We start from the raw sequence: 14,289 nt of genomic DNA on the forward strand, positions 1-14,289 counted from the left end.
CAAGGCCCGTTTGAGACAGGAGGAGGGGGAGGAGCAAGAGCTGGTTCTGGGTGATACTACTTCGTAAGCCCCCGTTTTAGGTTTGCGACGAAGACCTTAACGGTAGCGAGAGCAGTAGAGAGGGGACTGATTCGTCGAAGCTGGTGGAAGGGGCAAACCTCCTGTTGTGTACATAGTTTCGCGTACTCAGCGCTTACACAACTTTCCCACTAGAGCGCGCTCCGCTAAGCACAACAGCGTAGGCGCAGCGCTCGTCCGTTTCCGCACTACGAGATGGCGCTGCCTTAGAGACGGACCAAATTCTGCTTTCGCCGATCCGCGTATTAATATGTAACGCAGCCAATGAGATGGCTGCTAACGTAGAATCTTTGATCCTTGCGGATCACACTCGCGCAGTGGTACATGAACGCGCGAGGTATTATAACGACGGTACAGACCTCCGATTAGTCAGTCTGCATTAGTCTGCATTTGTCTGCATTAGTCTGTACCAGTCTGCATTAGTCTGTACCAGTCTATAGTCAAGTTTCACTCTGCACCTAATAAGATTACCATATTCCTGTACATAGCCATGAAGATAAATGAATAGACACTTTGTCAAGTATCAGCAATATGTGAGAATAAGATTAACGTACCAAGACCAAAGGAACTTTAGATTGTCAATTGTAAACAGAATCCAGAATATAGTTACGTAATGTATATGCTTTTTATTATTTTAATAAATGTGTGTGAAAATTAATCAAGTTCTGTTTAAAGTTGGTCACCGTCAATCTGCTACTCTAAGCGTGCAAGTGGCATTTCTATCATCTGGTCTAACAGCAGAAGATAAACAGGCCACGATAAGACCACGAGACATATTGCTGACACTCGCCTACTTCGTTAGAGCGACGAGTCAAATAATCTGATGGTGTGTACCGAAGGTCTTACAGTACGCACACCACACCTCCCTAGTCCAGGAACGGGATTAAATCCAGAGTAGATGAGACTCCGAAGCTGTGGAGAACGCAAATCGACTATAGCAAGTAATTTTTGAGAACATTTCTAATGGAGAACAGCGGTTTTTCTTAGTACTTTAAAATGAACATAAACAGTCTTGACCGCAAGAAATATTTATTTTTTTGGTGACCGATTTCGGTGAGTTACTGGCCATTTTCAGATCTCGTATTGAAATACGAACGTACAGTGCAATAAGAGGGATGTGTACAAGTAGTAGAAACATATGAAATACGTCTTCTATAACAAATAATAAAAGAAGAAATTATACAGCCACCGCCTACCAACGTGGGTTTGTTACGTAAGATGTATTTTATATGTTACTACTGTTCATACAAATTCCTCTTAATGCATTCTAAATAAGTTCATATTTTACTCGTAGTATGAGGTCTGAAGTTGGCCAGTAACTGACCGAAACCGGTAACCACAAAAATAAGGGTTTCTTGCTGTCGACTGGGTGTTGTGTGCTGTCCTTAGGTTAGTTAGGTTTAAGTAGTTCTAAGTTCTAGGGGACTGATGACCATAGAAGTTAAGTCCCATAGTGCTCAGAGCCATTTGAACCATTTTTCTTGCTGTCGAGATTGTTTATGTTGGTTTCGAAACCTAGGGCAAGGAAACCTCTATCAAAACCCTGATAGGTCGAGAGGCCTCAAGGTGGAAGCCACGTCACATTACTTACTATACATCTACATACAAACTCCGCAAGCCGCTGTACGGTATCGACTGTGTGTACGCCTTCGTATGAGCCCTAATTTCTCGTATCTTATCTTCGTGGTGCTTACGTGAAGTTTATGCTGGCGGCTGTAGGATCGTTCTGCAGTCAGCTTCATATGTCGGTTCTCTAAATTTTCTCTGATAAAGGCTGGAAAAACATACTGTAGACATCCACAGTTTTTCGTAAACTTGTCTTTCCGTCTTTTTCTTTCTCTTCTTGTAGGAACAGGCATTTGGCTAGATGACTGATAAGGACACCACACGGCAGTCAGTCTTTTATAATTTCTTATATTTGTGGTACGTGAAGTCAGAAAGCAAACACCAATCGGCCGAAACAGTTCGATGTTTCTTTCAAAAATATTCGAGAAAATCGACTTTGAAGTTATCCAAATGGCTTTAATATCCTAAATAATTTAATTTTTCTCGGTCGGCTGCTTGGCCGTGTTGTACCATGCGCGCCCACCATGTGGGTGGCCCGGATTTAATTCTCGGTTGTGGTAAGTTGTTAAACAAAGGCACATGTTACGTGAGCATTTCCGTGAAGCGTAATGTACATAATGATGATATAAATCAATTTTGTAATGCTTTTTTAAATTTAAACAATCCTTATAAGCAATCATTTATAAAAGTTCGGTAATGAAGAATTTATACACGCAATGAAAACTGGATAATTTTTGCAATTACTTAGAAATAAGGAGATGTGTATTTTTCATAAAAATGACAGACATATGGTAGTTAGTATATATTTGAAGAATTTTACATAAAATGGTGTCGGTATTCGAACAAAATTGAAGAAGAAACGGAAGAAATAATGATAAAAAAGAGACTCAAGCCAGTGGTCCAACGTTTACCAATCTCGAGTGCTACAGATTTTTTTTCTTTCTTGTTTCTATATTTTACCCTTTACAGAAATGCTCATAGAATATGAACCTTTGTTTACAAATTTGCGTCTGTCAGTAATCGAAGATGGGAACCGTGCATAGCAGGCCAAAATATTTTACCACAGGGCCACACTGCCTGTCGAAAAATCGTCTTCACTTTAGGGTATTAAAGACGCTCGGGAAACTTCAATGTCGATTTTCTCGAGAATTTTTGATATTTTCATCCAATTGCTTTGGGTGATTGTTATTTGAACTTTGAACTTCATGTTCCGTCAATATAAAAAAAGCTAGCTGAGTACCTGGCATTGCCCAGATGTGTTTGTCCTAATGTTCTATTAATCTACCTCCTCCTTCGTCCTTTCTCTGTCCATCTTTCCCTTCACTCCCTCCCTGTCCATCTCCCCCTACACCCCCTCTCAGTCCATTTCCTCCATCATCCCCAGTCTCTGTCCATCTCTTCCACCCCCCCCCCCCCCCGCCCCCCCAATCTCTCTGTTCATTTGCTCCTGCCTCCTTCAGTCCATCTCCTCCTTTCTCCCCTCTGTCCATCTCCTCCTCCTCTAATTCCGTATCTTCCTCCCCTTCTCTTTATCCACCTCCTTCTCGCACCCTACTTCTCCTCATCTCTCTCTCCATCCCCTCCTCGCTCTCTCTGTCCATCTCCTACTCCCACTTCCCCTGTTCCTTTTCTTCTCTTTCCTTTCTCTGTCCATGTCGTCCTCTCCACTGTCTCTCTGTCCACTTCTTCCTCTTCATCTACATCTAGCATATACATTCCGCAAGCCACCCTACTATACCGTTATTAGTCGTTTCCTTTCCTGTTCCGCTCGCAGACAGAACGAGGGAAAAACGTCTGTCCATAGCCCTAGTTTCTCATATCTTATCTTCGTGGTACTTACGCGAAGTGTATGTTGGCGGCAGTGGGATCGTTCTGTAGCAAGCCTCAAGTGTCGGTTCTCCTAAATTTTCTAAACAATGTTCCCCGAAAAGAATGTCGCCTTCCCTCCAGGGATTCCCATTTGAGTTCTCCGTAAAACTTGCGTACTATGTCAAGCAGGATACAACTAATGCTGCATCCGAACATTACGGGTTTGTTTTTCCTACTCATCCGCATTAACTTACATTTTTCCAGATTTAGAAATAGCTGCCATTCATCACACTGTATAGAAATCTTGTCTGCCGTCTTGTATCGTCCTGCAGTCACTCATATTCGCACACCAAATCATCATCAGCAAGTATCTGCTGGTTGCTACCCACCTTGTCCTCCAGATCATTTATGTATACAGAAAATAATAGCAGTCCTATCACACTTCCCCGGGGCACTCTTGACCATATCCTTGTCTCTGACGAACACTCGGAAAATTTTGGAAATTTGTCGTAAGGTCTTATGGGGCCAAACTGCTGAGGTCATCGGTCCCTAAGCCTACACACTACTTAATCTAACTTAAACTAACTTACGCTATAGACAACACACACACCCATGCCCGAGGGAGGACTCGAACCTCCGACGTATGGAGCGGCACGGACAAGACGGCGAGGACAGCACAGTGGGTCCTGTTATTTAACATGTCTTCTAACCACTCACATATCTGGGAATCTATTCCGTATGTTCGTAACTTCGTTAACAGTCTGCTGTGGAGTACCGTGCCAAGTGCTTATCGGAAATCTAGAAATATGAAATCTACTTGTTGTCCTTCATCCACAATTCGCAGCATATCATTTGAAAAACGGCAGGCTTCCCTTCTTCTGCCAATTTATTCCTCTCGCTCACTCTGTTCATTTCCTCTCCCCACTCTTCCTGCCTCTTTCTTCCCGTGTCTTTATCACCGCTTCATTCCTTTCTCTGACCATCTCCCGCTCTCTCCTGTCTGTTTCCAACACTTCCTTCTCCCTCGACGTCTGTCCGTTCCTTCATCACACTTTATCTCTTCAAGTTATCACGTTCAACCCAATTGGAGGCTGATTGTTCTTACCCCCACAGTGTTCATTTCCAGATCGTAAGTACACTACTGGCAATTGAAATTGCTACACCAAGAAGAAATGCAGATGATAAACGGGTATTCATTGGACAAATATATTATACTAGAACCGACATGTGATTACATTTTCACGCAGTTTGGGTGCATAGATCCTGAGAAATCAGTACCCAGAATAACCACCTCTGGCCGTAATAACGGCCTTGATACGGCTGGGCATTGAGTCAAACAGAGCTTGGATGGCGTGTACAGGTACAGCTGCCCATGCAGCTTCAACACGATACCACAGTTCATCAAGAGTAGTGACTGGCGTATTGTGACGAGCCAGTTGCTCGGCCACCATTGACCAGACGTTTTCAATTGGTGAGAGGTCTGGAGAATCTGCTGGCCAGAGTAGAAGTCGAACGTTTTCTGTATCCAGAAAGGCCATACAGGACTTGCACTATGCGGTCCAGCATTATCCTGCTGAAATGTAGGGTTTCGCAGGGATCTAATGAAGGGTAGAGCCTTGGGTCGTAACACATCTGAAATGTAACGTCCACTGTTCAAAGTGCCGTCAATGCGAACAAGAGGTGACCGACACGAGTAACTAATGGCACCCCATACCATCATGCCGGGTGATACGCCAATATGGCGATGACGAATACACGCTTCCAATGTGCGTTCACCGTGATGTCACCAAACACGGATGCGACCATCATGATGCTGTAAACAGTGCGTGGATTCATCCGAAAAATGACGTTTCGCCATTAGTACACCCAGGTTCGTCGTTGAGTACACCATCGCAGGCGCTCCTGTCTGTGAATCAGCGTCAAGGGAAACCGCAGCCACGGTCTCCGAGCTAATAGTCCATGCTGCTGCAAACGTCGTCGAACTTTTCGTGCAGATAGTTGTTGTCTTGCAAACGTCCCCATCTGTTGACTCAGGGATGGAGACGTGGCTACACGATCCGTTACAGCCATGCGGATAAGATGCCTGTCATCTCGACTGCTAGTGATACGAGGCCGTTGGGATCCAGCACGGCGTTCCGTATTACCCTCCTGAACGCACCGATTCCATATTCTGCTAACAGTCATTGGATCTCGACAAGCGCGAGCAGCAATGTCGCGATACGGTAAACCGCAATCGCTATAGGCTACGATCCGACCTTTATCAAAGTCGGAAACGTGATGGTAGGCATTTCTCCTCCATACACGAAGCATCACAAAAACGTTTCACCAGGCAACGCCGGTCAACTGCTGTTTGTGTATGAGAAATCGGTTGGAAACTTTCCTCATGTCAGCACGTTGCAGGTGTCGCCACCGGCACCAACCTTGTGTGAATGCTCTGAAAAGCTAATCATTTGAATACCACAGCATCTTCTTCCTGTCGGTTAAATTTCGCGTCTGTAGCACGTCTTCTTCATGGTGTAGCAATTTAATGGCCAGTACTGTAGTATGTGTACCAAATTTGGTTGAAATAGTTCCAGGGCTTTAGAATGAGCTTTCCACTCGTGGCTTTGCCAGCGTATTTAACATATGTTTAACGTATTTCACACATATTTCTACATATAATTCACCTCTAGTGAATTTTACCATGCAGTTTCCTTTTCATACAACAGTATTTATGACATCGTACCTGTACAGTGATATAATTTTGCAAGTATATGCGGCAGTTCTTCACGCATCTCAGTGCACGTCTATCTTCTGAACTATGAGTCGTACAACTATTTATTTTTCCAGGTATATTCAGCGGCTTGTGTGAGTAGTGTTTGTGAACTGTGTTCGAATAGAGTTAGCAATAAAGGAATAATAAATTAAAACGTCGTCATTGGTGCCGTGGTTTCTAATCCATCTCGGTATTTGACGTCGTATCTCCTGAACTTTAAGTCATACTACGATATATTTTTGTAGATAAACTCATCTACATATGTTGATACCGTACGCAAAATGTGTTGTGAATAGTTCTAGTAGTAAAGACGAAATAAATTAAAACGTCAAACACGGTGCTGCTGTTTTTCACGCACCTCCGTTTTATGACGTCCTATCTTCTGATTTATGTGTCGCACAATAATTTAATTTTGAGGTACATTAAACGTTATATACAACTACTGTATGCAAAATACGTTGCGAATATAGTTAGTATTAAAGAAGAAATAAAATAAAAACGTCATACTTCATGCTTCAGGTTCAGAGATAAAGAGCTAAAGTGTAGTTCTGGCTCTGAGCACTATGGGACTTAACATCTATGGTCATCAGTCCCCTAGAACTTAGAACTACTTAAACCTAACTAACCTAAGGACATCACACAACATCCAGTCATCACGAGGCAGAGAAAAATTCCTGAGCCCGCCGGGAATCGAACCAGGGAACCCGGGTGCGGGAAGCGAGAACGCTACCGCACGACCACGAGCTGCGGACTAAAGTGTAGTAATCGATAAACTTTTTTCCTTTCATCATTTTATGGGGCATGTCAGCGGGAAGAAGTTTCGTAAGGGTTTGAAATTATGTCTATAGTTTGTTGCAAGTCATTAAGTGCTCTTATTCTCAAATACTAGTTGGCTCAAGAATACGTATTCACGCGTCATAGGTTACACTGCTTTCTCACCCCATGCCCCCCCCCCTTCCCCCACTCTTGATAGGTAGGTGGACCCCACTGTGTCTCTTTGCAAACAGTACGTGATATGTGTAGTGAGTTTGAAATCAGTCTAGTGGTTTAGGAGGAGATATGGAACATACAGGGTGGTCAGAAACAACCTGAAAAACTTGTAAGGGTCTTGCACGGTAGGTTTTTCTGAGAAATAACTGTTAAGAGGAAATTGCGATACACTGCCCCGTTTCTGAATTAATTAGCACTGACGTTAGCCAATCAAACCGTTGCGGGGGAAAAATTATTGAGGTTGCCAGAGACGGTGTCGCCAAATGCGTTCCCTGTTTGGTTTCCTAAAACCAAAGAAGAGAGCGGTACAACAACTTTAGGTGAACGGAATTTAGGACTGAATCCGAGCCAAAGGCCGTCTCGTGCACTATCGTCTGCGCTATAAGAATAGCTGACAGTAATTTGTATCTGGCAGGCCGCTTGAATTTGCGCGCGCAACAGCCCGTTAGCTAACTTAAATGCTGATTAACTCGGATATAGCGCAAATAAGTCTCAGCGCAGCCTTCCCTGTAACACCTTTAAAACCTTTTCAGACTCCTTCTGACCACCCTGTCTATGTACATCAATCTTTACAACATACACTGAAGTGCCAAAGAAACTTGTGTAGACATGCGTTTTCAAATACAGAGAGATGTAATCAGGCAGAATACAGAGATGCGGTCGGCAACGCCTATACAAGCCAACAAGTGTCTGGCGCAGTTGTTAGATCAGTTATTGCTGCTACAAGGACAGGTTATCAAGATTTAAGTGAGTTTGACCATGGTGTTACAGTCAACGCACGAGCGATGGGACACAGCATTTCCGAGGTAGCGATGAAGCGGGAATTTTCTCGTACGACCATTTCACGAGTGTATCGTGAACACCAGAAATCCGGTAAAACAAAATTTCCGGCATCGCTGCGGCCGGAAAAGGATCCTGGAATGATGACTGAAGAAAATCGTTCAGCGTTACAGAAGTGTATCCCTCCCGCAGATTGCTGCAGACTTCAGTGCTGGGTCATCAACAGGTGTCAGCGTGAGAACCATTTTTTTTTTGAAACTTCATCAATATGGGCTTTCGGAGCTGAAGGCCCATTCGTGTACACTTGATGACTGCACGGCTTTACGCCTCGCCTGGGCCCTTCAACACCGATATTGGACTGTTGATGACTAGAAACATGTTGCCTGGTCGGACAAGTCCCGTTTGAAATTGTACCGAGCGGATGGACGTGTACGGGTATGGAGACAGCATCATGAATCCATGGACCCTGCATGTCAGTAGGGGACTCTTCAAGGTAGTGGAGGCTCTGTAATGAGTGTGTGCAGTTGGAGTGATACGTCTACGTACGACTCTGACAGGTGTCACGTACGTAAGCATCCTGTCTGATCACCTGCCTCCATTCATGTCCATTGCGTATTCCGACGGACTTGAGCAATTCAGCAGGACAATGCGACCCCCCACACGTGCAGAATTGCTGATTGTAAACACTCCTGCTGACCACCAAACTCCCCAGATATGAACATTATTGAGCATATCTGGAATGCCTTGCAACATGCTATTTAGATGAAGTCTCCACCCACCTCGTACTCTTACGGATTTATGGACTACCCTGCAGAATTCATGGTGTCAGTTGGCCCCAGCACTACTTCAGACATTCTATGTATGTAGATCTTTTTAGAGATGGCTGCAGCACTGGGCTGTTCGATACATGATATCAAGCACCTTACAGCCGTCTATTTTCCTAACTTATTTTGTTTGGCAACCAGTTTCGGCCTTTTACTACGGCACCTGCAGACACCTGACCGACTTGTAGGAAGATTCTATCTCGGTTGTGGTCAAAACAGGTGCCAGCAATACTGGTATTGGTAGATTTTTCCTACAGCGATCACTTCAACCATCATCTTTATTTCACTTAAACCAACTTTAGACATTAGTCGAGTCCATGTCGCCCATGTCACGTCGTGATGCGGCACTTTTGCGTGCTCACGGGGGCCCTATATGATATTAGGCAGGGATACCAGTGTCTTTGGCTCTTCAGTGTATATGGATTACAGAAATCGGACTGCTGTGTGTTCTCCTTGTAAGTGCAGAAGAAGAAGAAGAAGAAATGATTCACGGCAGAATAAAATTGCCGCTACTACGTAATGGAGTAAATGAAGCCGGCAAAAAGGAATACAAATGTCTCAAAAATGAGATCTGCAGGAAGTACAAAATGGCTAAGCAGGGATGGCTAGAGGACAAATGTAAGGATGTAGAGGCTTATCTCACTAGGGGTAAGGTAGATACTGGCTACAGGTAAATTAAAGAGACCTTTGGAGAAAAAAGAACCACTTGCATGAATATCAAGAGCTCAGACGGAAACCCAGTTCTATGCAAAGAAGGGAAAGCAGAAAGGTGGAAGGATTATATAGAGGGTCTATACAAGGGCGATGTTCTTGAGGACAATATTATGGAAATGGAAGAGGAGGTAGAAGAAGATGAAATGGGAGATATGATACTGCGTGAAGAGTTTGACAGAGCACTGAAAGACCTAAGTCGAAACAAGGCCCCGGGAGTAGACAATATCCCATTAGAACTACTGATAGCCTTTGGAGAGCCAGTCCTGACAAAACTCTACCATCTGGTGAGCAAGATGTATGAGACAGGCGAAATACCCTAAGACTTCAGGAAGAATATAATAATTCCAATCCCAAAGAAAGCATGTGCTGAAAGATGTGAAAATTACCGAACTATCAGTTTAATAAGCCACGGCTGCAAAATACTATCAGGAATTCTTTACAGACGAATGGAAAAACTGGTAGAAGCCGACCTCGAGGAAGATCAGTTTGGATTCCGTGGAAATGTTGGAACACGTGAGGGAATACTGACCGTACGACTTATCTTAGAGAATAGATTAAGGAAAGGGAAGCCTACGTTTCTAGCATTTGTAGACTTAGAGTAAGCTTTTTACAATGTTGATTGGAAAATTCTCTTTCATATTCTGTAGGTGGCGTGGGTAAAATACAGGGAGCGAAAGGCTATTTACAATTTGTACAGAAGCAGATGGCAGTTATAAGAGTCGATGGGCATGAAAGGGAAGCAGTGGTTGGGAAGGGAGTGCGACAGGGTTGTAGCCTGTCCCCGATGTTATTCAATCTGTATATTGAGCAAGTAGAAAGGGAAACAAAATGAAATTCGGAGTAGGCATTAAAATCCGTGGAGAAGAAATAAAAACTTTGAGATTCGCCGATGACATTGTAATTCTGTCAGAGACAGTAAAGGACCTGGAAGAGCAGTTGAACGGAACGGACAGTGTCCTGAAAGAAGGAAAGATGAACATCAACAAAAGCAAAACGAGGATAATGGAATGTAGTCGAATTAAATCGGGTGATGCTGCGGGAATTAGATTAGGAAATGAGATGCTTAATGTAGTAAATGAGTTTTGCTATTTGGGGATCAAAATAACTCACCACGGTCGAAGTAGAGAGGATATAAAATGTAGACTGGCAATGGCAAAGAAAGCGTATCTGAAGAAGAGAAATTTGTTAACATCGTGTATAGATTTAAGTGTCAGGAAGTCTTTACTGAAAGTATTTGTATGGAGTGTAGCCATATATGGTAGTGAAACGTGGACAATAAATAGTTTAGACAAGAAGAGAATAGAAGGTTTCGAAATGTGGTGTTACAGAAGAATGCTAAAGATTAGATGGGTAGATCACATAACTAATGAGGAGGTACTGAACAGAATTGGAGAGAAGAGAAATTTGTGGCACAACTTGACTAGAAGAAGGGATCGGTCATTAGGACATATTCTGAGGCAGCAAGGGATCACCAATTTAGTATTGAATGGCAGCGTGGAGGGTAAAAATCGTAGAGGGAGACCAAGAGATGAATACACTAAGCAGATTGAGAAGGATGTAGGCTGCAGTAGGTACTGGGAGATGAGGAAGCTTGCACAGGATAGAGTAGCATGGAGAGCTGCATCAAACCAGTCTCTGGACTGAAGACCGCAACAACAACAACGTATTCACACATGACAGGCGAGACACTCACACCTCGACGAAGCAGTGAGCGGCGGTGAGGACGTGCTGCCGGGAGATGAGCGCGCCTGCGCAGACGCCGTTGTCTGGCTCCCCGCGTAGCAGCAGCTCCGCGAACCACGGGTAGGCGTACGCCGGAGCCTTCACGCCGCCCACGACGCGGCTGCCCGACGTCAGCCCGCATACTGCAACATTCCAAAGCCGCAACGTCTCATCGTACCGTCACAAGCCGTAGAGTAGACAGCTCCAACAGCGGCGATATCGGAGCCGCTTTCCTGGTTTTCCTGTCAGTCACAGCGAACGGGTGTGAGAGGGGGCGACGGCGACTTGGCCCCCTGACGCTGTGGTGGACTCTTCTGCCATTGTAACTTCTAGACATAATTTTCGGAACGGGACAGTGTATGGCAGTATTCGATTCGCCGTAAGGGTTAGTGCTACGCAACGTTTCGTACTATTTTTTAATTACAGAATTTGGCCAATTACTGACCTCTTAGAATATAAGACAAAGGCACAGTCTTTTTATCTTCCCACAACTTCTTCATGCGTTGCCTGAGGGCCTGCTTCTGTTCATTTCAGATCACTCTCCAGTTTACAACGTGTAGAGTGTAACGTGTTGTGCCCCATGCTGCCCGAAAAAAGAAACGTCGTTTTCTGGATACCTAACCATCCTGGAACATTTGCATATGACGGAACTGTTTTATATTGTCGAATTTGCGAGAAAAATGTTTCATGCAAAAAAAAAAAAAAGTTTCAAGTAGACCAGCCTGTCAAGACAAGTCTTCATATCGCAGGAATGCAGAAGAAAGGACCACGACTAAAACTTCTGATGACAGCAAGTTGCAATAGCAGGGATTTGCCCAAAGGTACCCAAAAAAGTCGGTTTAACATGGATCTATGTGAAGCTTTCACTGAAAGCAATATTCTTCGTCACAGACTTACAAAACCTATCCTCAAAGGCTTCCTGCGCAAATATTGCTTAAATCAAAATTTGCCAAATTAATGACCAGCCGGCCGCGGTCGTCGAGCGGTTATAGGCGCTTCAGTCCGGAACCGCGCTGCTGCTACGCTCGCAGGTTCGAATCCTGCCTCGGGCATGGATGTGTGTGATTCTCTTAGGTTAGTTAGGTTTAAATAGTTCTAAGTCTAGGGGACTGATGACCTCAGATGTTAAGTCCCATAGTGCTTAGAGCCATTTTATGAATGAACATTGCGTAAAAATTACGCTCCGACAGTTCTGGAAGAAATACACAATGAACTCAAGGCAGCATTATGTGTATTTCAGTTGACGAAACTACAGACACTTACGGCCGTTACATTGCAAATTTAATTGTTAGTGTATTAAAAGAAGAGCCTTCTTCTTCCTGTATAGGGGCCTGCAAAGAACTTGAAAAGGTAAGTCATTCTACGATTGCCAGATTTGTGAATGAGGGTATTAGAAAAATATTTCCAGAATCTTCTGCAGATGGAAGGGTATTTGTGCTTATTTCAGATGCTGCTCCCTATATGAGCGCAGCAGGAAGAGACCTCCGAGTATTTTATCCCAATTTGATTCATGTGACGTGCTTTGCTCATGGAGTATATCGCCTTGCTGAAGAAGTACGTTCCACGTTTGTGAATGTAAATAAACTGATTTCATCCACAAATAAAGTGTTTCTAAAGGCTCCCGCTCCCATCAAGACCTACAAAGAAAAACTACCAAATGTGCCTTTACTTCCCGAATCAATGGTAACTCGTTGGGGTACGTGGGTCGAAGCTGTGTTGTTTTACAATGAACATTTCGAGGCCATTAGAGGGGTAGCAAACGACTCCGATAGTGCAGAGGCTTTGACAGTTTGCCAGTGCAAGGAAGCTTTTTAATGATTCCGGTATTAAAAAAGACATTGCTGTGATTAGCACTCATTTTTCCCATATACCTGCAAGTATTGGTTCAAATGGCTCTGAGCACTATGGGACTTAACATCTGAGGTCATCAGTCCCCTAGAACTTAGAACTATGGCTGTGTGCGCCGCCTTATAGGCGGGTGTCCTTGAGCGGGACTTAGCCGCTGAGCGAGGCAGGCAGGGAACACGGGCCCTAGATTTACTAGGCCCGTGTTTCACTATAATCAAGATTGCGCAATAGCGATAAGAGGCTGCACCGGAAGTTGCGGTCAGGAGGCTGGCGCTGGGGTCTCGGCGCGCTTCCTGTTTCAGCGTCAGTCGACTGCAGGCAGCAGCAGCACGCAGCACGCAGCCATGCCTTACCGCCGCAGGATACACTAACCTAAGGACGTCACACACATCCATGCCCGAGGCAGGATTCGAACCTGCGACCGTAGCGGTCGCGCGGTTCCAGACTGAAGCGCCTAGAACCGCTCGGCCACATCGGCCGGCCCTGCAAGTATTAAAAAAGCTTGAAACTCAAGATCAGACGTTGAATGAATCTATTCAGTTAACGAATAAAATTATTCTAGTGAACTCCTCACTGCCGGAGGTATTTCCAAGAAAATATTTCGAACAATAGCCCAGGCTTTGAACCCTTGTGCGAAATTGATAGTTTTAGTAATGGGACAGGTGGACTTTTACCAGAAACAATAAGTGCCCTTCATATTACACAAATTCAAATACTGGCCAGTTACCTCAGATGATGTAGAACGGTCCTTTTCTGCTTATAAAAGTGTGCTGAGTGATCGAAGACACAATCTTACTACCGAACATCCGCAACAGTACTTGCTCGTATATGTTTACAATAGTAGAAAATTGCAAAATAAGTTGTAAATGATGCTTTGGTCCAATAGAATAGATTAAAAGTTAATGCTGATCAAAAAAAATCATGATTGTATGTTGTCTTTAAAATAAAGTATTACGACCGAGCGAGGTGGCGCAGTGGTTAGCACACTGGACTCGCATTCGGGAGGACGACGGTTCAATCCCGTCTCTGGCCATCCTGATTTAGGTTTTCCGTGATTTCCCTAAATCGTTTCAGGCAAATGCCAGGATGGTTCCTTTGAAAGGGCACGGCCGATTTCCTTTCCAATCCTTCCCTAACCCGAGCTTGCGCTCCGTCTCTAATGACCTCGTTGTCGACGGGACGTTAAACACTAACCACCACCAC

General features: G+C 44.2%; 1 protein-coding gene across 1 annotated transcript in view; it reads right to left on the reverse strand.

The window, feature by feature from the left end:
* The window catches only part of LOC126259961 (coagulation factor XI-like), a 161,879-nt gene that overhangs the window by 105,101 nt on the left and 42,489 nt on the right, over positions 1-14,289 (reverse strand). The window contains exon 2 of the mRNA XM_049957071.1: positions 11,210-11,381. Within this exon, the coding sequence (XP_049813028.1) occupies positions 11,210-11,381 (172 nt within the window). The remainder of the gene's footprint in view (positions 1-11,209; positions 11,382-14,289) is intronic.

The sequence above is a fragment of the Schistocerca nitens genome, chromosome 5 (genome assembly GCF_023898315.1).
Source record: "Schistocerca nitens isolate TAMUIC-IGC-003100 chromosome 5, iqSchNite1.1, whole genome shotgun sequence".
Classification (NCBI taxonomy): Eukaryota; Metazoa; Arthropoda; class Insecta; order Orthoptera; family Acrididae; genus Schistocerca; species Schistocerca nitens.